The 24,559-nt window shown below is 43.7% G+C and overlaps 1 protein-coding gene across 9 annotated transcripts in view; it reads right to left on the bottom strand.

The window, feature by feature from the left end:
• Window positions 1–1,278: 1,278 nt before the first annotated feature.
• CDKL2 (cyclin dependent kinase like 2) overlaps window positions 1,279–24,559 on the bottom strand; it is a 207,751-nt gene continuing 184,470 nt past the window's right edge. For 4 of the 9 annotated variants that reach the window (XM_029598291.1, XM_029598340.1, XM_029598349.1 and 1 more), the window contains 5 exons: window positions 23,063–23,156; window positions 17,712–17,829; window positions 13,967–14,073; window positions 3,856–3,955; window positions 1,279–3,489 (listed from right to left, as the gene is read on the bottom strand). In XM_029598291.1, coding sequence (XP_029454151.1) covers window positions 3,896–3,955; window positions 13,967–14,073; window positions 17,712–17,829; window positions 23,063–23,156 — 379 coding nt within the window. In that variant the 3' untranslated portion in view covers window positions 1,279–3,489; window positions 3,856–3,895. The remainder of the gene's footprint in view (window positions 3,490–3,855; window positions 3,956–13,966; window positions 14,074–17,711; window positions 17,830–23,062; window positions 23,157–24,559) is intronic. The other 5 variants (XR_003856264.1, XM_029598310.1, XM_029598332.1 and 2 more) reach the window with 5 other exon arrangements.

The raw sequence follows: 24,559 nt of genomic DNA, 5'->3' as shown, positions 1-24,559 counted from the left end.
ACCAGTCTTCGTACATTCTAGAATTATCTGACTGGTGGCCTCCCCGTGGCGGGATCTGAAACCTCATCTAACTGGTCCCTGAGCAGTTTAGCTCTAGATGGCAGCAGCACAATGAATCAGAATGTCCTTTTGGCATCTTGCCGAAACAATCACAGGCTAGAGCTCTCCAACTTAATCCATGGATAAGGAGCTTTACCTTCTTCTACTAACTACAATGTGACCTGAAAAATGGGACCCGCAATTCAATACATATTAACATCTAAGCTTCAAAATAGTCTGGCATGATAAAGGAGGTGGCTTTCTATCACACCTGCACATTAATTTATTTAAAGCACCTTCTTGCACCAGTGCCCTTCCAGCACCCTGACGCAAGAGGAGTGTGAGAAACAGGGTGGACAGGCTGCTCTGTGGTTGCCAACTGCTTGCATCAAATGTCAGTTCCTTCGACCCTCCTTGTAGCTCAAAAATGTCAGTGCTCTTGCTGTAATGGCGTGGTTTGAAGGGGAGAACAGGCCAGACCACCAGAGCACCTTAAAGAACCGAGTCCAGCTACTTAGTCTGATCCACTGGAAGAGATACCCATGATGCGAAAACAAGATCAGATGGAGCTTCAGTGAAGAGGGAAATAAAAACTCAGGCCCAAGAAGCATTGGGCTCAGACAGGGAGGAGAGAGCTCCAGGTAATATGCTAAGACTTAGCATATTACCTGGAGCTTGTAGTGTGACTATACCTGACTTGAGGTAAGATGGCTCTATATATTTTTGTTTTATATATAATAAAAGTTGTTTTTGCTGAAAGCTGGAGTGCAGGCAATTTTCTGCCCTCTGATCATCTCCTGGCCACTGAAGCCCAAGACCACACACCAGGTTATCACATGGAAATGTTGGGCTCAAAAGCTTAATAGTCCTGTCTGGGTTCCCAGGTGTGCAAAAAAAAAAAAAAGATTTATCATAGTTTTGTCCAGTGCAAACATTGCTCCAGATTTCCCCCAGCAGTTTTAAAATGGAATTTTCATTGTTCTCTCTGCAGCAATGTTTGCACTGCTGCAAAACCCAAGAACACATTTCATACAGCTGTCCCAGAGCCTCAAAACGTTCAATGCTGAAAAGAGTTGCCCTAGTTTGTGCCAGCATCAAATCCAGCACCCTTTTTCCTCTCCCAGCCCAACAAAGACAAAGAGAAACAGAGAGAAGGAAATCAGGTAAGCATGGGGTTCTCCAAAGCAAGACACAAGGAACGTGCACAACTAAAAAAAAAAAAAAAGTAAATCAGGTAAGTGCTATGGAAATTATTTTATTTAAAAACAATTGAGGTACATATGTGAATATGAGATGCATAGTATACTGTAATCCTTCCAGTTCCTTCAGTCCGCAACCTTGAGATCATCTTTGATGCTGCTCCTTCTCTGCACATTTCCAAAAACATTGCTAAAGTGTCAATTCTTCCTCTATAACAGCTCTAAAACCTGTCTCTTCTTTTTTTGAGCATGCTACCAAAACTTTCACCCACTTTTATCACTTCCTGCTTTAGACTACTGCAACTTCACAGGCCTCCCACAAAACCATCTTTCTCCCCTGCAATCTATTCAAAATTCGGCTGCATGACTTATCTTTCCTTCGATGTTACTATGACCAAGTAACTCCTCTTCTTAAGTCACTCCGTTGACTCCCCATATGCTTCTGCATACAATTCAAACTTCTCATTTTCCACAGATTCTTGTTTGTCATGTATGTTTGTCTTGCCTAGATTGTAAGCTCTATGAGCAAGGATTGTCTCTTCTGTGTATCTGTACAGAGTTGCTTGTGTCTAGTAGTGCTCTAAAAATAATGAGTAGTAATTCCTGAGACAGGTTATTTCAAAGGGATAGATCCAGTATTAAAAAAAAACCCAACATACATACAATACAAAATTACAAACGAAATACCAATAACTAAATAACAATACACAAAAGTTCATATTACATATATTTACATAGCTTTCTGCATCTTCCAAGCAGCACTTTAGAGGATCGATGTGTAAGTCAGATTTGCTAAGGTGCTCCACTACTGGTGTGTGGTACAAGTTTCATAAAACGAGATTCCATTTTGCAAGTGAAAATAACTTTGTAAAACAAATTTATGACTTTTGTATTGTGGCGTTTGAGCATGTTAGGCTGGTTGTTCACATGGTAGCACCTTCTGCTGAGAACAGTGTCACTGCAGTGCCCCATCCTCATCAAGAGATCCAGCAATGGAAAAATAGGACACCGTGCAGGGAGCTTTCAATTCCTAAAGTATAATACAGAGATAAATAGATTTTTAAAGTTATTTTTTTGCCAGCTAAAATGGTATTATACTACAAAATCAGGATCATTCATCTAAGGAGATGTGGTTGAACGTGGCTGACCTTATGAAGACTATGCTTTAAACACTGGAAATTGGATTTGGGGTGTATTTTACACTCTTGGAGCCTGGTCTTGTTTTCCCTGAGATAACGTAAATCATTTGCATCGGTTGATCTACACAAAGTATTTTATTCACTAAACTGCTGTTGCAAGTCAGCTGCTCTAGTCAGGAAAACATACAATTTTAAGGCCATGATACCCAACCCCTACCAGCACCACCATTACTGATTTGTGCAGGCATAACTCCAAAAGTAAAGACTAAACACCAGAAAGTTCAGCTGAGCATCCTGAGACAAATATGATGCGCTAGTTACAGCAAAGAATGGAAACTACAAGTCACACTAGGACTGAATGCAAACCATGGCAGAAAAAGACTAGAAGTCTACCTAGATCAAAGATAGAGCTCAGGCAAGACAAAGCCTTTCCTTTTTTTCTTTTACAAATCCATCATCAGGAATGTTTTTGTTGTGTTTCCTAACCATAAAACATTTATTCCTTCAAAATTAGTATGAAAAAAGAATACAAAAGTGTCAATTAATATACTACTGGCATCCGTTCCATATGTAGCATGCCCTGAAAAGGTTCTGCTCAGCAATGCCTTGCATAAAAGCCATTTCCCCAGAGATGGTGTCTTCAAGTGGATAAAGATCAGTGAGGTGTAAGTTAATGTGCAACGGTGGGAAGGCAACAGAACCAGACTGGAGCGATCTGCTGTTGGCTTATTGTTCCCTTTAGCGATACCTGGAGATGTGCCAACATGACCCTACAAGAAAAATGAAATTAGATATTTTATGCTTTTGTAATTGAGCTTACAAACATTTTGCTTGTATGCAATTACGTCCCTTTCTTCCAAATGGAATGAAAACGGTGATGAACTGGATGTTGGAACGATTCTTTTTTCTTCCTAAATTTTCTTAGGTAATATATTGCTCTGGGGGTGGAGGTGGACAACAGCCCAATCTAAATGGTTGGAATCAAGTATTATTATGCTGATTTTGCATCTATAGTTGTTTGTATTGTGATTTATTCTTGTATTGTATTGTATTGTACTTAATGCTCTGTATTTCATTGTTCTCCACTGTGAACATTACTATGGTCTACAAATCTGAAAAAAAAAAAAATCAATAAATAAATACATTTGAATAAATGTAATAAATGTAACTTTAGATTTCATGCATTTGGATATGCATATCAGAACAATATGTTCACACTTTGTTTCAGTTAATTCATAAAATAGAAGTTTATTTAGATGTATATATATCTTCTGCCACTACACAGCGTGCTGCATTAAACTGAAGCTGCCGTGTTCTACTGAACTGGTGATTTACAGAATCCATTCATACAAACATCCTAAACAGATATCCTTTCACTGAAACTGTTGCGTAGCATTCAATTTCAGGAATAACATCAGGATCTCCAAATGCTAAGTCTGAAGGCAGCGAAGTACTGAGAAGGAGGCAGCAATACATACATACATGCTGGAGATTAAAGGATGCTTCTAGTTCTGAGCACTAATGTTCCACCCAAGGAAAGTTTGCCTCTGGAGCATCTTGCAATGTGTTTCCTGACAGCTGCAAATGAATAAAAAGCAAGCTCATGATGTGTAAAATATTACATGGGATCTTGACAGGGCCAGAAGAATATACTGGAAAACTCTTGCATGAAGAAGTGAAAATGTCAGTAGCATATCATTACTATTGTACAAGATACAATGCCCATCAAACTGATGGAGGGGACGGGACTAGGTGGATCTTCAAGGAGAAGATGTTGCCCATGCTAACTGTCCCTTTAAAGTTTGGCCAGTTAGCGTGGGGAGACGGCACCTGCTACTGATGTGCAGAACACTGCCACATTACGATGGAGGTTCTATCTTAAGTGTGGCCATTGTAACATGACAGCATACTGCATATCATTAGCTAAGGAGCTACTGCATTAAATCAGCAGTTGAACAGGGGCAGTAAAATCAGCAGGTGATGCGAGTTACCAGGCAATGTTACTGCATGTTAGTACAAGGGCCTTATTTTGTAGAATAAGGAGGCCCACAATGTGGGAGATATATCGCATGCTAGTCGGTTGTCCTAAAGTTAGCCGGATAAACTTAACTGAGATATTCAGATGCACCTGCTAAATATGCTGGGCTATCTTAATGTTAGCTGAGTAAGTTTATTCATCTAACTAAGCCAGATAATGCTGAATATTGGTGTTTATCTGTCTAAGTTAGCCAGACAAGTGGCTCAACCCCAGAATGCCCCGACTCTGCCCCTCACTTAGCTGGCTTTTTGGCTGAATAAAAAGTTAACTGTCTAAGCTGCAACTGCTGACTGCAGCCGGATATTCATATGGTGCCATTTGGCCGGCTAAGTCCAAACGAATCCGGCAAAATGACACTGCATATCAAGCCCATATTCTATACAAAATCAAATGGAGCCTTTATTTTTCTGAACTGCAATTTTTTCATTTCATTTTGAAGATTTATTTAATTTTTTTTTGTTTTTTGCTATGGTGCCCTGACGAGGGCATTGAACAAACATGGTGTATGTAAAGAAAAGTGGTAGAAGGTCAATTGAAAGATGATGGTGAGTGATATATGACTGACTAAAGAGAGATGGTCATGCATGGGTTTATTTATTTTTCAGCAACTGCAAGTGTCAATTTAAGGAAATTTATTTTAAGGACCTGACCGGAATGTGGTCAATACAGGAGCTTCTTCTAAAGAAGGGAGGCTCTCCCAAAATATTTACAAAAAACTAGTAATTTCATTTTATATAATATTACACGATTGCCACAGGCTTTTTTGGAACTAATGCTCTTTTATTTTCAAAGTCATCCACAATGAGACTGTGTAAATCAAATTCCACCAGATTTCCCAAATGTGGCCCAGAGGGTGATGGCCTCTTAGAGTTACCTGGACAAAAACACGAATTGAACATTTCCCTCCTCTTACTGGATACATTTCGCCCAGGTAACTTTTTACCTGGGTAAAATGTAACTGGGTAAATCGAAGGACAGAATATAAATTAATTAATTTTTTTTAAAAAAAAGTTCTTTTGGGGGTGGGGCTTAATTTTACTCAGGTAAATCTGCTGCTTATTGTTGTCGCCTAAAGTTACCCAGGTGATTTTAGGATACGATCTTCTCCGACCAGACTCATCCACATACGTTTTAGCTGGGTAGCGCCTGTGTCGAGTGTGAGTATATTCGGCGGCAGACCTACCTGAGTAAGTCCTGCTGCATTTCCCACCCCAAAATACCCGGTGATTACCAAGGTAAATTCCCACTCCCACGCTGCTGAATATGGGCCTCATAGCTCGTGCTGGTTTCGTGGATATCAGGCCAGGAGAATGGACAGTACACACCCAATTCTTTTACTGGCTATGGTAAATGAGAGCTGGCAGTGAGGTATTAACTCCTGAGGGGGTGTACATTAACTGACAGAAAAAAACTGTGCAGTTCTACTCTGTGCACAATAGGAAGGAGGAGTTTGGGTGTCCTTTCCTGAGGAGGGACGAAACATTTATCCTTGTAACATTTTAGACAGATAAGAAGCTACCTATGTAAGCTGGGGATGAGGATGGGGCATTCAGGGGCAGAGTCATCTATCCGGCTAGGTTAGCTGGATAAACACCACTGATTTTTATCCCGTTTCTGTCTTTATGATAGGCACTGATAAATTCCTAGGGGAAATAAAATAAAAACTGAAAACAAAGGTCCATAGGTATAATTCAAGCTCATAGGTTGCTGTGAGAATAATGACAGCTAGTTAACTTAACCCAACGTGATTTGTCACAGAGTACTGTGTTAAGATGCCAGTTATCTCATGTCACTACTTTAGCATTACTAACCAAAAAACACTTTTTAAAGTGGTTAAGTTTGAGTTCTGGATTGTACCTGTTTTGCTCTCTAATAAAAAAAGGATTTTGACAAAAAAAAAACAAAACTCTCTCTCTTGTCTAGCTTCCTATGACCTTGGTGGCTCCAAGGGCAGAGCCTGACCTTTCCGAGCTGTTTTCAGCAGATGGCTGAAGGAAGAGAGACAGCTAGAGAGTTCTTGGATGGTCAGTTATCAGCTCTTTAATGAAGCAGTCCTTCCACATCGCAAAGGACTGATAATGGAAGAGAGAATTATTCTGCATTCCAAAACTGTACAGCTTACTAGAAACTCTTCATGGTTTTGAACTGCGTATGTTATTTCTTTAGCTTTAGAGATACTTTCCTAAATCTAACAGCTGTTCTTTACAATTTCTAGAAGCTAAGTATGACCATGTTGTGATTACATGAATCCTGTAGATTTGCTGTGAAGGTGCATTGCACAGCAGGCAGACATATGTCCCCAGAGCACACTTGGCATGACTGATTTTCAGGCTATACTTTGCAGCTAGACATTTGTAAGATGCCAGTGTCCAAGCATATGAAGCATGAAGCACAGACACGGAATTGAGAAAACTGGATATTAACAATACAGCTTTACTGCTTTTCTCCCAATCTGAAGAAACAACACTGGATATGGAAAGTTAATAGGGAGATGATGGTATTTATCTGCTTCTCATACTCTTAGACTTATTCTAAACTATTGATTTCTCTTCTAAATTTTTCTCTTAAAATAGTTTCTAGGCAGGCAGAAATACCATTTATTGAGCAAACAATCAAAATTTTACACACATGAGTTTAAGATATCAAAAGCTCATGCACCACATCAGCAATGGCAAATTCTTTGTTGATCCAGTAAAGGGTATCACACCCTGCAATGATTTTGGTTTACCCCAGGAGCAATGTGGCAAAAAGAGCTCTTCACTCTTAAATTTGTATGGAGCAAAAGCATTCCTATTTGGTTTAGAAAGGTGTACAGTACCGATATAGAAAGATGATTTACTACACTTTAAACTCAGGTTTGTCAAAAACCACAAATCAGTAGGGATGTGCATTTGTTTCATTATGTTTTCAAATTGTAACGAAAGAAAAACCAATTAAATTTCATTGGTTTTCCTATTGTTTTGAGAAAAAAAGGTAAAAAATTCCTTCTCTACCACTGATTTTGGGATTCCCTGGGATCCTTCAACCCCTCCCCCAAAATTTGCCAGGGCCTGGGATCTCCTTGGGCATCAGAAATGGCAGGTCCCAAAGCAGAGAACCTCAGAGCTCAGACCTGTCTTGTCTTATCATCTAGTCATCTTGATGGGAGCTTCCATGTCCCTGGAAGCTCCCAGTTGGACCAGCACAGAGTATGTTCCCAGGCTGAGGGATGGATATAAGGAGCCTTCACTTGACACACCTTTGCTGGTCCAAAGAGTCTCCTGAGGCTTTGCCTGTGGAAATACTGCTCAACTAGCCTTGATTCCTGATGCACACCAAGGACTGATGCCCTCGGCCAGCCTGGGCCTTCAGTTACTCTCTGTTAACACCAAGGCTCAGCTGCGGCCTGCAACCTTGGACTCAATCCGCGAGGAACAGCCATGGGGTTGGGTGTCGACTCCGCCAGGAGAGCTGGCATAGTGAGCTGCCTTTTTTGATACAGCCTCCATTCTTAAAAGTCCTGTTTGCTAAGGCCTATGGTTTCCTCCAAATTCCTTCCTTGCCCCCTTGGAAGGGAACCCATGTGACACTGGGCCCTTCTGCCCTCCCCCATCCCAAAAATGTTACTAGGGCCTGGACCCCCTCCAATTGCCCCGATCCCTTCTGAAAAAGGGTCCGGAAATCACCCTGGCCCCCACTTACCTCTTGTGTCGGGGAGTCCTATTTGTAAAAGGGACAAGAGGGATGCCCACTCGCCTCCTGTCCCTTGGATGTTCCTTTAAAAATAGTGCCAGCCAGATCTGAGACCCGTGCCATAGTGAACTCTAAATGGTGCCATCTCAGGGTGTCTGGTGTACAACAAAACAGCACTGGATGGAGCTGAGACTACTGCCATTTTGACATCACTATAGTGCAAGTCTCAGGCCTGGCAGGCACCAGTTTGAAGCAATGTCTGAGGGGCAGAAAGCAAGTGGGTATCCCTCCTGCCCCTTTCATTAATAGGATCCCATTGATGAGGCAGTCCTCTGCCCTGGCAACGTTTTGGAGGGGGGGGGGGGAATGGGAGATGGTTTGGAATTGAAATGGAACCTCCATGGAAATGTGTTTTATTTTTTTGGGGGGGGGGGGGGGGGGAGAGGTTAAATGTTTATTTCGGTTTGGCAAAAACCCAAACTGAAAAACATTAAATGAATTGAAATCTGAAACTTCCAACCTTCCAAAACAAACAAAAAACCCCAAAACAAAGCAAAACAAAATGTTGGGGACTGCACACCCCTATAAATCAGACAATAGGGACATGCATCATTTTTTTCTTTAGTTACACACTAGAAAAAATAGTTAAAATCTTTAAACTGTAAGAAAAATGTTATAAGCACAGAACCTATTCTTTAGCATGGCACCTATGAATTCAGCAGAATTGCTTACCTGTAACAGGTGTTCTCCTAGGACAGCAGGATGTTAGTCTTCACACATGGGTGACATCATCTGATGGAACCCGGCACGGAAAACTTATGTCAAAGTTTCTGGAACTTTGACTGAGCATACTGAGTGTGCCCAGCATATCCTATTCCACGTGTCCATGCGGGGTCCCTCTTCAGTCTCGTAACATAGAATTACGATAAGTTAAAACAGAAAATAGGAGAAAACCAACTCCATGGGGTGGTGGGTGGGTTTCGTGAGGACTAACAGCCTGCTGTCCTAGGAGAACACCTGTTACAGGTATAACTCTGCTTTCTCCTAGGACAAGTAGGATGATGGTAGTCCTCACACATGGGTGAATCCCTAGCTACAGGATGCTCCCCAACACAAAAGGGGTCCAACAAGCACCAACCAGGTGCCAACAGGCATAACAACTCTAGTGCTGTTGGTAACCCAGGGGGAGGCAACCTGAACACAAACAATGGACCCTAGGCAGGGAGAGTTGGGTTCTACACCTCAAAGAGATTCCAAAGGACAGATTGGCCAAACCTACTGTCACGTCAGCCATCCCTGTCCAGACAGTAGTGAGATGCGAATGTGTGGAGAGAACTCCACATCACAGCCTTGCAGATCTCCTCCACAGGAACTGCTTGCAAGTGGGCTACCGACGTTGCCATGGCTCTGACAGAATGAGCCTTGACATGACCCCCAAGATGCAGCCCTGCCTGGGCATAACAGAAGGAGATGCAGTCTGCTATCCAACTGGATAGTGTCTGTTTGGCAACAGCAATTCCCAACCTATTCCTGTCAAAAGAAATAAAAAGTTGGGTGGACTGTCTATGTACTTCTGTCTGCTTCAGATAATGCTAAGGCTCTCTTGCAATCCAAACTATGCAGTGCTCTTTCACCTTGGTGTGAATGGAGCCTGGGAAAGAATGCTGGCAGGATGACTGACTGGTTAAGATGGAAATCAGTCACCACCTTAGGCAGGAACTTGAGGTGCATATGCAAGACCACCCTATCATGATAAAACTTAGTATAAGGTGGATAAGTCACTAAGGCCTGGAGCTCACTGACCCCGTGCGCTGAAGTGACCGCCATCAAAAATATGACCTTCCAGGTCAGGCAATTCAGGTCACAGGAGTGCAGTGGCTCAAACAGCTTTCATCAGCTGAGCTAACACCATGCTGAAGTCCCAAGACACAGTGGGAGGCCTTAGGGGAACAAAGCCTCGCATAAAGCATACAATTATTGGCTGTACAGAGATGGGCGTACCATCTACACCTTGGTGGTATGCGCCAATTGCACTGAGATGAACTTTAACGGAATTGGTTTTCAAGCCAGCCTCTGATAGATGTAGAAGGTAGTCAAGCAGTTTTTGCGTGGGGCAAGAGAACGGATCTGGGGCCTCCTGCTCACATCACACAGAAAACCTCCTCGACTTAGGTCAGTAGGACTTTCTAATGCAAGGCTTTCTGGAAGCCACCAGGACTCGAGACACATCTTGAGAAAGATCGAGCGGCTGCAGGATTAACCTCTCAACATCCAGGCTGTGAGCGACAGGGCCTGGAGGCTGGGAATCCACAGCCTGCCCTGATCTTGCATGGTGAGATCTAGGGAAGTCCCCAGATTGATCAGTTTCCAGATGGACAATTCCAGAAGAAGTGGAAACCAAATCTGTCTCGGCCAGTGAGGGGCTATGAGGATCATAGTCCTTTGGTCCTCACAAAGCTTCAAGAGAGTCTTTGTGACTAGAGGAATCGGAAGATACGCGTACAGAAGACTCCTGCCCCAATGTCGGACAAAGACATCCGAGGCTGGTATGCTGTCACCTTCCTGTTGCGGGGGATGTGAACAAGTCCATATCTGGGCTCCTCCAGAGGCAGAAGATCCGGTTTGCTACCCCGTAGTCCAGAGACCACTTGTGTGGTCCGAAGGCACAACTTTGTCTGCTATCACATTCTCCATTCCAGCCAGATTCATGGCTCTGAGTACCATCCTGTGTGACACAGCCCAGGACCAGATCTGAACCGCTTACCGGCACAGGAGGTATGACCTTGTGCCTCCCTGCTTGTTAACAAACCACATAGCAACTTGGTTGTCTGTTTGTATCAGGACAATTTTGCTGGACAGCTGATCTCTGAAAGCCCATAACAAGTACCTGATCACCTGGAGCTCCAGGAAGTTCCTGGGTGGACCATAAGCCCTGGGTACGAAGCCCCTCTAAATGAGCTCCCCATCCCAAGGTAGACACATCCGTGGTTAGGACAATTTGGGTAGGGGGATTTTGGAAAGATATTCCCTGTTCCAAATTTGAGAGAGCTCGCCTCCAGGACAAAGAGTCCTGGAGAGGCAGAGTGACTCGGATGTGAGCCTAGAGGTTCTGAGTGGCCTGATGCCACTGCAATCTCAGGGTCCATTGGGTTCTGTGCATGTGTAAATGTGTCAAGGGAGTAACATGGATGGTTGCGACCATGTGGCCCAACAGCTTCAACATGTGCCGAGCTGAAACCTGCTGGCTCTGTTGAATCACCACTGCCATGGATGCCAAGGCGACCGCCCTGGACTGCAGCAGGAAGGCTTTTGCCTGAGCTGTGTCTAGCAGGGCTCCTATGAAGTCCAACTGAGGTGATGGGCTGTGATGGGACTTTGGGTAGTTGATGACAAACCCTAGTGACTCCAACACCCAGATGGTCAAGCACAAGGATCAATTGGCCCCTATCTGAGAGGTGCTCTTGACCAGCCAATCATCCAAGGGAAAATATGCACTCCTGGTCTGCAGGTGCGCCCCCACCACAGCCAGACATTTTATAAAGACATGTGGGGCCAACGTTAGCCCAAACGGCAACATTCTGTACTGGAAGTGCTGTTTTCCAACCACAAATCTCAGATACTTCCTGTGATCCAGAAAGATCTCGTTGTGAGTGTATGCGTCCTTTAAATCAAGGGTGCATAGCCAGTCCCTTTTTGCAGGAGGGGAAATCAGAGAGCTCAGGGAAACCATCTTGAACTTTTCTTTTTTGAGAAATCTGTTCAAGGCCCTTTGGTTTAGGATGGGATGGAGTCCCCCTGTTCTCTTTGGAATCAGGAAGTACCGGGAGTAAAATTCCCACCCTCTTTGCCCTGGTGGAACAGGCTTGACCCTCTGGCTGTTAAGAGGGCAGAGAGCTCATGAAGTAGTACCTCCTGATGCACTATTGGCCCCCAAAATGGGCAAGGGGGGCAATTTGGCAGGATACCTAACAGATTTAACTGGTACCCTTGACAGACAATGGAAAACACCCACTGGTCCGAAGTTATACTGGGCCACTGATCTGCAAAGAACCGTAGCCTGCCCCCGACTGGGAGGTCCAGCGCTCAGTTACAAGTGGTTGGCTTATACGCCGTATGATCTAGTCAAAACCCCGTCCTGGGATTTGGCTGGGGAGCCAGCTGGAGCTTGGGAGCTCTGTGTTGCCTAGGATGGCCACATGAGCTCACCCTCTGCGAATGGGAGCAAGGGGCTGGAGGATAGAACTTCCTCCAACAGTAGAAAGACTTCCTTTGACCCTGCCTCACAGACCTCCTGGCTGAGGAGGGTGGGTCCGAAGTGCTGGCGGAGAGCTGTTGGAGGGTCTCATGGTGATCCCGCAACTGGGCCACCGAGTCCCTCACCTTATCTCTGAAGAGATTCTCTCCTGTGCATGGCAGGTCAGCGAGTCTTTCCTGTACCTCTGGTCAGAGATCCAAAGCCCGCAGCCATTCCATTCTGTGGGCGCTGACTCCTGCTGCAGAGACTCTTGCTGCTGTCTTGAAAACATCGTAGGTTGAGCGAACCTCGTGTTTTCCACACTTCAGGCCCTGATGCACCAGCAATAAGAAGGCATCTAGCTACTGTTGAGGCAGTCGCTAGGCTGCTTCTTGCTCCTGCTTCCAAAGGTTGCAGGAGTATTGGCTCATGTAGAGCTGGTAAGAGGCAATGCGGGCAATAAGCATGGCCCCTTGGAACACTTTACTCCCAAGAGTGTCCATCACTCTATAATCCTTGCCCGGGAATGCCGAGGTGTGGGTCAAGAGTGCTTGGCCTTCTTGAGAGTGAATTCTACCACTACCGATTGGTGTGACGGCTGACGATTCTCAAATCTGGTAGCCTGTTGGATGAGGTAAACCCCATCCGCCTTCCTGTTGATGGGAGATACTGTGAGGGGGTACTCCAGATCCTCAGCAGCAATTCCATAAAGATCTTGTGCACTGGGACCTCCATGATCTCTTTAGGGGCTTCCACAAACTGAAGGATTTCCAGCATCTTATGCCTGACATCCTCCTCTGTCATTAACTGAAAAGAGATGACCTCTGCAATTGCCTGTACAAAACTTGCAAAGGTTAGGTCCTCTGGAGGAAACCTCCTTCACTCATCTGGAGCAGACAGTTCTGAAGGAAGACCCTCCGAGTCCTTGGAGGAAGATTCTGCAGTGTAATCTCCCCAGGGGTCATATAGGGCCTCATCCTCACTGTAGTCCACAGGGGATGGGGCTCTGGGTGCTCAGCCTTCGTCCAGAGGCACCATTGCCAGCCCCGGCAAAGCTAAATGAGGGCTGCAGGCCTCAGTGTCCCTGCCAGCCTCAATGGAGCTTCCTCCTCGGAGGAACTGGCAACAAGCACTGTATTGTTTGAGGGAAGCATCAGTGCCCCGCCGGGCATCGATGGCCTCCCAGAAACTGGCACCAACTGGGTCGGTAAGCACGTTGAGCCATTCCAGCAGCGATTCCAGCAGGGCGAGTGTCAGCACAGGCACCATCGGTGCCATCGGTTCGATGCCCTGCAATGCCCACTGCACCACCACCTGGACCCTGTGCTCCAGCTCCTCCTTGAAAGTTGCCGATGGTGAAAAAGGTTTAAGGAAATTTCCAAGGAAAAGCCATGAGCTCACTGTACTGTGAGGCGAAAGCTCCATGGAAAAAAGAGACTGAAGAGGGACCCTGCGTAGACTCGTGGAATAGGGCATGCTGGGCATGCTCAATATACTCAAAGTTCCAGAAACTTTGACATAAGAGTTCCGTGCCAGGCTCCATCCGATGATGTCACCCATATGTGAGGACACTACCATCTTGCTTGTCCTAGGAGAACAGCTTACTAATGACCTTGAGAAATGTTACTGGCATAAGCTATGTTACCTGCTGTAATGCTATGCTGGAATTATGAATGTCCACTGTTGCAAGAGATGGAATCCAGGACTCACTCAGAATTCTGTTCTCTTTCTTTATTGATTTGGAATTTCGAACTGTAGAAAAAAAAAAAGAAACAACTCCTCAGAATTCAGTTAGCTTTAGAAATGTCTGTGAGGGACACAACAATCAGGGGTGACTATAATGAGGCAAGGTGAGGTGGCCGCTTCAAGCAGCAAATTTTTGGGAGTGGCAGCAAGTGCCTTAAAAATTGGAAGTGCTGCCTAACTGTGCCTTAAAAATTATAATGCCAGCGGGGTTCCTACACCCCACCAGCAGGAAGACCCATGGCAGCGTGGAGGAATTACATGATTGCAGGGTTCCCATTCTCTGTCATCAAGACGACCCCGCAGCAGTGAGCTATGTAGAGAAATGATGTGCTGGCAGGGTTTTCACTCCCCCCCCAGCAAGAAGACCCTGTGGCAGCCAGTGGCAAAGCAAACCAAGGTGCTGGCAGGGTTCCTACTCCCCACCAGCAAGGATATCCCATGGTGTGGTTTGATGATATTCTAGCAGAGTTCCCATTCCCCACCAGCGAGAATAAGACCCCATGCGGCTCCTGAACTTGAGGTGCTGGTGGGGTTCCCACACCCCGCCAGCAAAAGGACTGCTCCTAAGGTGACCTACCAGCTTAAGTAACTGGAAGGAAGTAAAATGGGTGGGGGTGAGTGAGGAGGAAAGGAAGGGGAGTGAATGAGAGGGAAGGTAAGGGGTGAGTGACAAAGAGAAAGAAAGAGGAGTCAAAAAAGAGAGAAAAGAAGGGGAGTGTGAGTGAAAGGTAAAGTGAGTGGAACAGAAGAAGAATGAATGGAGAGAAGGAAAGGGAAGGTGGTAGGCAAAAAGGGAAGTAATCGGAAAGTGGTGTGTGTGTGAGAGAGCATGTGTGTATGTTTTTATGTATAACGGAGAGAGCGTGTGTGTTCGTGAGAGGGCATGTCTGTGTGTGTGAGAGGGCGTGTGGGTATGTGTGTGCGTGAGAGAGAGAAGAAAGTTTATGCTCCACTTCCGCCACCCATTAATCCATGACAATCTCAGGGAAACTGGAAAGCAATAGCTCCCAGGTATGAAGAGTAGGAAAATGTTTTTTATTCTTAATTTGATTATTGGGTGTTACTTGATGTGTCTGCTGTTTTGAAATATTTTATTGGTTTTTGGGAAATTTTTAAACATTTTTGAGTTTAATGATTGGATATTACTCTGTCTGTCAACTGTTTTGAAATATTTGTTTTATTAGTATAGTTTACTGTTATGATTTATGTTTTATATTTTTTAATTTGTTTTAGGAGGAATGTTTATGTTTCAGATTTTTCATTGTTGCGCTACTTACAGAGTATGGTTTGTGGTTTCCAGTTCAGCTTTTGTCTGCACATTTCTATTTATACTTTATGGCAGAGGTTGCCACAAACAGGACTGGCTTTTCAGGATATCCATAATGAATATCCATGAGGTAGATCTGAATGCATTTCTTCCCTTGGATGCAAATCGATCTCATGCATATTCAGTGTGGATGCCCTAAAAAACAGGTCTTTATGTGTCTTGGGAATCAGAGCTGGCCACACCTCCTTTATGTGTCCTGCATATGTGACTGAGGTGAGATATTCTGCTGGCAGTTAGTTTCTGTGTATTTATCTCTTGTTTATACTGTCAATCTGTAAAAAATCTTAACTGCTAAAAAAAATAAAAACAGTATAAGAGAAACAAAATAAAGTTAAATACATCAAATCAACATACAATACATAATAATAATAAATATTAAAAAAAATAAAATCCTAAAATAAGCACTAATTAAGACAATTTTTGCTCTGACCATGAATGGAGTTATTTTGGGACTCTTAAATGCTGGATGATATTCAATTTTTGTACGCTCTTTTAAATAGCTAAGTTTTAAGATATGTTTTAAATTTTACAAAATCCTTTTGGAGTCTTAAGTCCGTAGGAAGCAAGTTCCACAATTTTGGGCCAGCTATCGAAATTGCTCTTTCCCTAACCTCTGATATGTCTACAGTTCGAATGGAAGGAACGTTGAGTAGACCTTTATTAGCTGATCTAGGATTCTTTTCTGAGATGTGTAAGTGAAAGGCAGCATTTAACCATTCTGTTTTGTCATGATTTAAGGATTTGTGAACCAGGCAGAGTACCTTGTATTCGATTCTTTGTTTAATAGGAAGCCAGTGCAAGGTTATTAGGGTGGGTGTGATATTATCAAACTTCTTTCCTCTACACAGCACTTTCGCAGTTGCATTCTGCAATAATTGTAAAGCTCTAATAGTGGTGGCAGGTAACCCAAGAAAGAGAGCATTGCAATAATCAAGGGTAGAGAAAATTAAAGATTGAAGGATTGTATGGAAGTCATTGAGTTCTAAAAGAGGTTTTAAATGTTTAAGAATGGTCTTTAATTTTTCGTTTAACATCTATTTTAAAATGCAACTCTTGATCAATTATAAAACCTAAATAACGGACCTGAGTGACTGAATTAAGGTGCATAAAATTAGTATTAAACTGAAATGTTTTATCAAGAGATGATTTTCTACTCGAGAATATCAGTTCAGAGAGAGATCTATAGCAGTCTAGCTTGTTGTGTTTTCCTAATAAAAGGTGTCTTGATATTTTAGGGCCTGGTGTAATATTTGCAGTGCTGCCTTTAAATAAGCAGGGTTGTTTTGATTGAGTACTGGTACTCAGTGCTGTTTTGGCATGGGAGGCTTACTATAGGGTTATTCGGTTTACTCATGGCTTTCTGAGGGCCAAGCGTACATCTAATGTGCTTTACAACAGGCCTAATACTATATGGGTCAGGTGTATTTTTCGCAGGGCTTTCTGGTTTGCACCACAGCGGTGCTTGTAAATATAATATATATGTTGTAAGTGACGTTTTTATCGCAGAAGACTATATTTTTGAATGTCCTTTTTCATGTAAAATCTCCTTTTCATGGTCAGGGAAGTGGTTAATATGAAAACAAAATAAATGAATACTATCTGATTGTGTGTGGGGGGGGGGGGGGCGGAGATGTTGGCTCAAAGCTGTATGGTTCGCCTTGGACACTCAATACTCTTGCACTGGCCTGAGAGAGTGCACCACACACAGAGCCCCACCATTCACATCCCTGGGGGCAGATGCTGGAGAAAGATGGGTGATAGGCTTCCTAGGAGTCTGGCGGGGTTGTCAGCTTCCTAGGAATTTTATCACTGCCTCTTCTCTGGGAACCCTGACCTCTGCGCCCCTTCTTAGCATTTCAAATCATGAAAGGGCCAGACTCTAAGTGGGTACCCTCCACCTTGGCCTCCTCAATGATGCGACCTGTGCTGTGCCTTGTGGTGGTGGTGAGGTGCCCTTGCCTTCCTCACCTCAGGCAGCAGATTGCCTTGAGCAGCCCCTGACAACTTCTTTGCCAACAAGATGCTGAATCTCCCTATGTCCTGCGTAAACACTATACATAGCCTCTAATTTTGTTACATGCAGGATGTGACAACACCGGTCCCATCAGTAAACATAAAATTCAATGCAAATTCATTTAATTAGTAACACTGTCAAGGATAATATGATAAGAAAGATAAAAAGAAAAGGAAATGAAAAAGAAAGAGGAAAAAGCAAGTTAGAGAGAGGAACGGAGAAAGCAAAAGAAGAGGAAGCAAGAAAGAAAGACAGTTAAAGATGAAAATTAATCAAGCAAAAAGCATGACAGAAAGACAGTACCATCTGCTCCTTTGAGTTCAGGAAGGTGGCTGTAGTTGAGCCCAGGTAATCGTACGTCTGACCTCGAGAATTCCCATCTCTTTTTATTCGTCTGAGCAAGATTCTTCTCATTGGCAACCTAAGAACAAGGGAATGAATTTAAATGACTTATGTGTTAGTAACAACTGTCAGCCTTTGTAAATCTGTTAGCTATTTGTAATAAACTTGTTAGCAATAATATGACACATTCTGGCAAGAGAACTTCACGACCATAGCCTCACTTGAAGTTTACAATTTCTAATATCATTGGGGGGACCAGAGGCATTGCTAAAGACTTAGTAAGACTCAGGGTGTGGACTCACAAGTCTCTTCCCCTGAGATTTTCCTATAGGTAGAGAAGGTAATCAAGCAGTTTTTGTGTGGGGCAGAAGAATGGATCTAGGGCCTTCTGCTCACACCATAAGGAAAACCTTTTCCACTTCAGTCCTTCAGATCAATCCCCTTTTTGTAAAAAGAGAATCAAGGTACCCAGGGAAACCATTTTGAACTTTTCCTTTCTGATAAATCTGTTCAAGATCCTTAGGTCTAGGATGGGATGGAGTCCTCCTATCTTCTTTGGAATCAGGACGTACCTAAAGTAAAATCCTCACCCTCTTCCTGTGATGGAACAGGCTCGACCGTTCTGGCCATTAAGAGGGAGGAAAGCTCCATTACTAGTACCACCTTATGCACTACCAGCCCCCAAAATGGGCTCGGAGAGAAATTTGGAGGACCCAGTAGTTTCAATCGGTACCCTTGATAGATGATGGAAAGAACCCACTGACCTGAAGTTATACTGGGCCACTGGTTTGCAAAGTACCGCAGCCTGCCCCAAACTGGCAGATCCATTGCCCCAGGTATGGGTAAATGGACTACGTTCCCTACGACCCAGTCAAAACCCTGTCCCTGGAGCTGACTGAGATACCAGCTGGGCCTTGGGAGCTCTTTGCTGCCTGGGACGGCTGCAGGAGCCCTGATGCTACTGACAGGAGCAAAGGGGCAGAGAACAGAACTTCCTCTGGTGAAAGAAAGACTTCTTCTGCCCCAATCTCGCCGACTTCCTAGCAGAGGAGGACAAGTCTGGAGTACTGGCAGAGAGTTGTTGGAGAGTTTCATGGTGGTCCAGGAGCTGGGCCACTGCATCCCTCACCCTATCTCCAAAGAGATTCTCCCCAGTGCACGGCATGTCAGCGAGTTGTTCCTGTACCTCTGGTTGGAGATCCGAGGCCCGCAGCCATGCCATTGTGCCGGCACCGATTCTCATTGCAGAGACCCTCGATGCCATTTCAAAAACCTCATAGGTTGCTCAGACCTCATGTTTTTCACACTCCAGGCCCTTATGCTGCTGAGCAACTGCTCAGCCACCTCCTGCATCTGCTTCTAGATGTCCCACGAGTATTGGTTCATGTAGTGCTGGTGGGAAGTTATGCAGACAATGAGCATGGCTCCCTGAAAAACCTTTCTCCCGAGAGCAGGCAACACTCTGTGATCCTTCCCTGGGGGGTACCGAGGAATGGATCAGAGACTGCTTGGCTCTCGACTACCATCGATTGGTGGGGAAGCTACCGCTTATTGAATCTTGGAGCCTTCCGGATGAAGTAAATCCCGTCAGCCTTCTTATTCACGAGAGGCACAGTGAAAGAGTGTTTCCACATCCTCAGCAGTCACTCCTTAAGTATGTCATGCACTGGGATCACCATGACCTCCTTAGGAGGCTTCACAAACTGGAGGATTTCAAGCATTTTTTTGCCTGGCATTCTCTTATGTCAACAACTGAAAAGGATGGCCTCTGCAATCACCTGCTGAAAACCTGCGAAGGTTAGGTCCTCAGGCAAAAACCTCCTTCACTTCTCTGGAGGAGAAGGCTATGAGGGGAGATCTTCGGAGCCATAGGTGGAATACTCCATGGTGTTATCCCCCTAGGAGTCATAGGAGCCCTCATCCTCACTGACATCAACAAGGGATGGGGCTCTGGGACTTGGCCTTCGTCCAGAGGTACAGGCACCGGTGGGAGGCTGCAGGCCTTGGCGTCTCAGCCAGCCTATACAGAGCTTCATTCTCCGAGGAACTGGCCACAACCACTGTATTAGGCAGGGGGAGGCTTCGGTGCTCCAACAGTGGCTCCAAGATGGACAGTGCCGGCTCCGATGCTTTTGGTGCCGCGGGACAGATGTCCCACATTGCCTGCTTGACTGTCAGCTGTTCTTGCTGCTCAAGCTCCTCATCATCATTGCTAATCCCAACACCGACTGGGAGGAAGGAGAGGTGACCAGATCCTCTTTGGAACTGAGAGGATTGGCGACTGGCCTCTGGACCATTGGAGATCGTTGCAGACCCCTGGCACAGATGCAGAACTGGCACTCCTTGGCAGAGGGTCACTTCAGGGGCATCACAGCATGAGCTGGTGCATCCCCATGCCCGGCACTATGCAAGGATGGAGACCGATGCCTCTTCAGCTTTCCTTGATGCTTGATACAGTCTTTCTCTGGTGCCAAGGCCGATGACGAGTAACCTGAGAACCTCGGCCTGGAGGAGCCGAAGATGGTTGATCTCTGGAGCTTCTATCATCCGATGGCACCAATGGAACCGATAGTCCCATTGATGTCGATGGCTCAGTGTCCATCAGTGTGGCTCCATGGTCCTTCGATGCCGATACCACTGATGCCAATGGCTTGGTCTTCTTCAACCAGAAAAGAGGCTCCATCTTGTCAAGACGAAGACGACCTTCTTTCGGGGTCATCTGGGCACATTTGCGGCAACCCTAGATGTCAAGTGATGTCCCCAGACAGAGGACACACTCATCATGAGGATCAGTAATGGACATGGTCTGAGGGCACCGAGGGCATCGTGTAAACCCGGATGTGGTCATGACAGAATGAAACAAACAGGAAGCAAGATCAAAATTGATACGACGATGGCTGGTGGGCACCAAAGTACTGCCACCGCGGGGAATCGACCGCGAAAGGAAACTTACCAATAAACATTGAAAACCCTTACTAGGAACATTACGGGAAGGACTGAGAGAAAGCAGGTGTCAAATGCAGGTGAAGAATATTGCGTTAAGCAAAAAAAAATGGAACGTATTCCAAAAGAAGCCAAAAAGACCAAAAGTGAGCTCACAAACCACAATGCTGCAGCTCTGGTGAAAAAGGGAGACTGAAGAGGGACCCCGCGTGCACCCTTGGTATAAGGGCATGCTCAGTATGGCAAGTCAAAGTTATAGAAACTTTGACATAAGTTTTCCATGTTGGGGCTCCATCTGATGATGTCACTCATATATGAAGAAACAACAAAGAAGTAGATGCCCAAGAAAGTCTTTGCCATGTGTGAAGACAATCATCCTGCTTGTCCTCGAAGAATCTAACCTATCTTTCTAATTGACCTGGAAACCACGTCTAGCTGTTGAGGCACACCTTTCTTTTCTCTGTAAAAGATATCATAACAGAACACTAAGAAGTCTTGTCATAGATCATGTTTTCTGAAAGTAGGCAAAATTAGGATTTCGGAAATGATGCTGATCTCTTTCCTTTCCCAAAGTCTTCTTAAACATCATTCCTTGTGACCTGGAGCAAAGCCGTATAAGTACTGGACTTTTCAGAAATAATGCTCCATTCCATAGGGGATAGGGTGAAAACATTTTGCAGATTTAAGAATTGTCACCTATTTCTGTGTCCTTTCCTTTTGTTTATTTTGAGAAAAAGATATGCTAGGATATGTTATTATTCATTCAGTTGCTGTTTTCACAGAGAAAATAGAGAGAGAGAGAGACCCTTAGATTTTTCAAAGTAAAGTGGATTCAAGCCCCTCTTTTCCTTGTAAAAACAGTATAAGGGTAATTTCACAAGCCATTTACCCTTGTAAACAGGAAACCATTTACCCTACTTACACAGGTGAAAGGGCTATTTGAAAACTGCTCATCCTGCATGTGGTAACAGTGTGCATGTTGTTGCACAACTCAGGTACTTTTGGAGGCATTCCCAGGGGTGGGGAATGTTACAGTGAATATAGTTTTGTGTTTTCAAAACTATATGTGCTTTTTTTTTTAAGTCAGAAAATGCAGGTACAAATGTCTGCAGGTGCTTTGTCCTGGGCCATTTTTGAAAGGGAAAGTCTGCGCATGCTTATCCCTTGGAGAACTGTTGCAAAATCTGGGGGTAAAATAGCAGTGGACTCTTCATGCATCAAAACGCATAGTTTTGGAAATTGGTCCCATGGGGGTCATGTTTAAAGCTATTTACGTGCAAAAAAAGTACCTCTAGAGCTTTGCACCTGTTTTTGCTGCAGATACTTTTTCTAGCCAATACTATGCACCTAATTTATTTTTTTTATTTAGATATTTTAGATCACAACGGTTTACAAATAACATTCATAATATTGATAATAAAAGTAAATATTTATAAAATTAAAATAAAATAAACTAATAACGTAAAAGGAATAAAATAATATAAACTCAAACACAATAATCAATACAACATAAGTTATCACATTTGATCTCTCTTATTTCCAACCTAAATATAGCTCTCATCATTACAGTTCATAACTCAGTGAATTCTCTCTCTCAAACAAGGTAATATGCATTGATAAACAGCCATGTTTTTAGCTGACTTTTAAAACTCTTCATATCAGTTAACATACGCAACATCTGAAAATCCAACACTATGAACCTAGTTCTGAAAATACAACACTATGCACCTAGTTCTCTCTCCTGATCTAACCCCACCCTGGAAACGCATCCAGTACAATGCAGATAAGAGTACACACCTTATGGAGCTACACACACCTTCTTTTACCTGCGTATGATTGGACAATTTTTAGACAGCCAATTTATGCAGGTAATACTTTTTCTACCCATAGAAATCCCTTTGAAAATTGCCCTCTATAAGATTAATTGTACCCTGTATCTCAGGATCCATTTTCAGTTTAATTTCAGAAAATATAAGGTAAGACAGGATCTTTTCTTGCTCAGTTATTACTTCCATTAGGATAAGAAGGGATGTGCTCCAGTTTGTTCTGCAAAAGCCTAGAACCCACTTCCGCTTTCCCCTCAGATAAGCAGCAACTAAAAAAACGGCATCCAGTGCAAATCACAGTTCCTGATACAGATAAAATGACACTTTGTTATGTACAAACTCAGTTTAAAGTGGAACATTATCATGGAATGCAGTAAAATATACATACACTTGTCTCATTTTATAAGTAACACAGCATTGTGTAAGAAAGTCACAACATGCACTCCTGTATGACCAAACAAGAAAGCAAGTGAAGATATTAAAATTTCATTATAAATGTGTCTGTGTATCTAGAGTATCGCAGGAATAGATAATAGAATATACCAGTGTTGCAGGGTTTAGATTGTAATGGCCCGCCGGAGAATGCAGCTCTACTTTTTTGAAAGGGTTAATATACTTTTTAGTTTTCTCATCAGCCCTAGAATGAAAAAAAAAAAAGGAATACAAATTAGCAATCATCATCAACATCTTAACTGTGCAAATAGACAGAAGCGTATGCAGCTATTTTTCTTTCTACAGAAGCCACTGTAGAACGGGAGCACAAACAGCCAGTGGGGTAGAACTTGTCTGGACTGTCAATGCGTTGGCATCAGCACTGTTCAAATTCTACAAATTCTCAAATGAATGTCACATTTGGCTCCCCCAAGCTATATGTTAAATGAGAAAATATGTGCTTTTTGCCTGTGCATAATCTGTCCCTTAATTAGATTAATATTACTGATCTGCAATATTCTGTAAGATGAATTGTAATCTCCGTTTAAGCACAAGCACAGTTAATGTAGACTGCTGAAAATTAGGTTTTTTTTAAGCAGGCATGTGTAAAGCTATAGCATGTGCATGCCTGTCTCTGCCCTGACAGTATGCACATATATTTCAGTGCCCACACATGTTTGTAATGCAGGGAAATGCATGCTTTGCCTACCTCTCTTTATTTATTTAAAAATATTTAGATGCCGCCTGTAACAACAGCTGTAGGTGGCTTACAAGTAGACATGCACAATAAATACAATTAAAAGTAACATATATTCTGAGCCAGTCCTGCACATCTGAATTGTCATCTTTAATCTGTTCAAGCATCATCAGCGAGGGAGCTGGAACAAGACAGATTTTAACAGTTTTTTAAACATCTTAAGTACCAGCAGTCATTCGCACAGTCTCTGGCACATATATTTTACTTGCACAATATCTGTATGATGCACATAATAACCATCATCATTGATATGTGAAACCACAATTTTAGAAAGCATCGACATGCTCTGCTTCTGAAAATACTTGCACGCCTACTGGGAATTGCCAGTTTGCCAATACCTCCACCAGTTCACCCGGACCGTCCAGCACGTTACCCTGAACCCCCACCAGTTCACCCGGACCTCCCATCCAAAAACCGAAGACAACAGATAAGCATGATTTCAATTGTGCGACTCAATTAGCAGGTGCAAAAGCATACGGACAAGTTTAGCCACATATATGCGGATACTGCTTACAAAATAACAACTTGTGCACATGTATTTCCAAGGGCCACCCAGGAGCACACCTAAAGCACCCCTTGTTTTGTCCTTTAACATTTACGCATGGTGGGGGCTGTGTGTGTGTGTGGGTGGGTGGATTGTGTGCAAGTTGGATGCGTGTTCAAGGGTTGTGTGCGTGGGGGTATCTTGGGAGTATGAGTGTGTATATCTGGAGAGGTGTAAGTGTGTGTGTGTGTGTGTGTGTGTGTGTGTGTGTATGTCAAAAAGTACTATATAACTGTTAACTAGCAGTAGTATGTGTTGGGATATATGTTGTGGGATGATTGCGTGTTTGGGAAGGTTGATATTTCTG

Source organism: Rhinatrema bivittatum, chromosome 1 (assembly GCF_901001135.1).
Source record: "Rhinatrema bivittatum chromosome 1, aRhiBiv1.1, whole genome shotgun sequence".
NCBI lineage: Eukaryota > Metazoa > Chordata > Amphibia > Gymnophiona > Rhinatrematidae > Rhinatrema > Rhinatrema bivittatum.
This window is presented reverse-complemented; position numbering and strand designations above follow the sequence as displayed.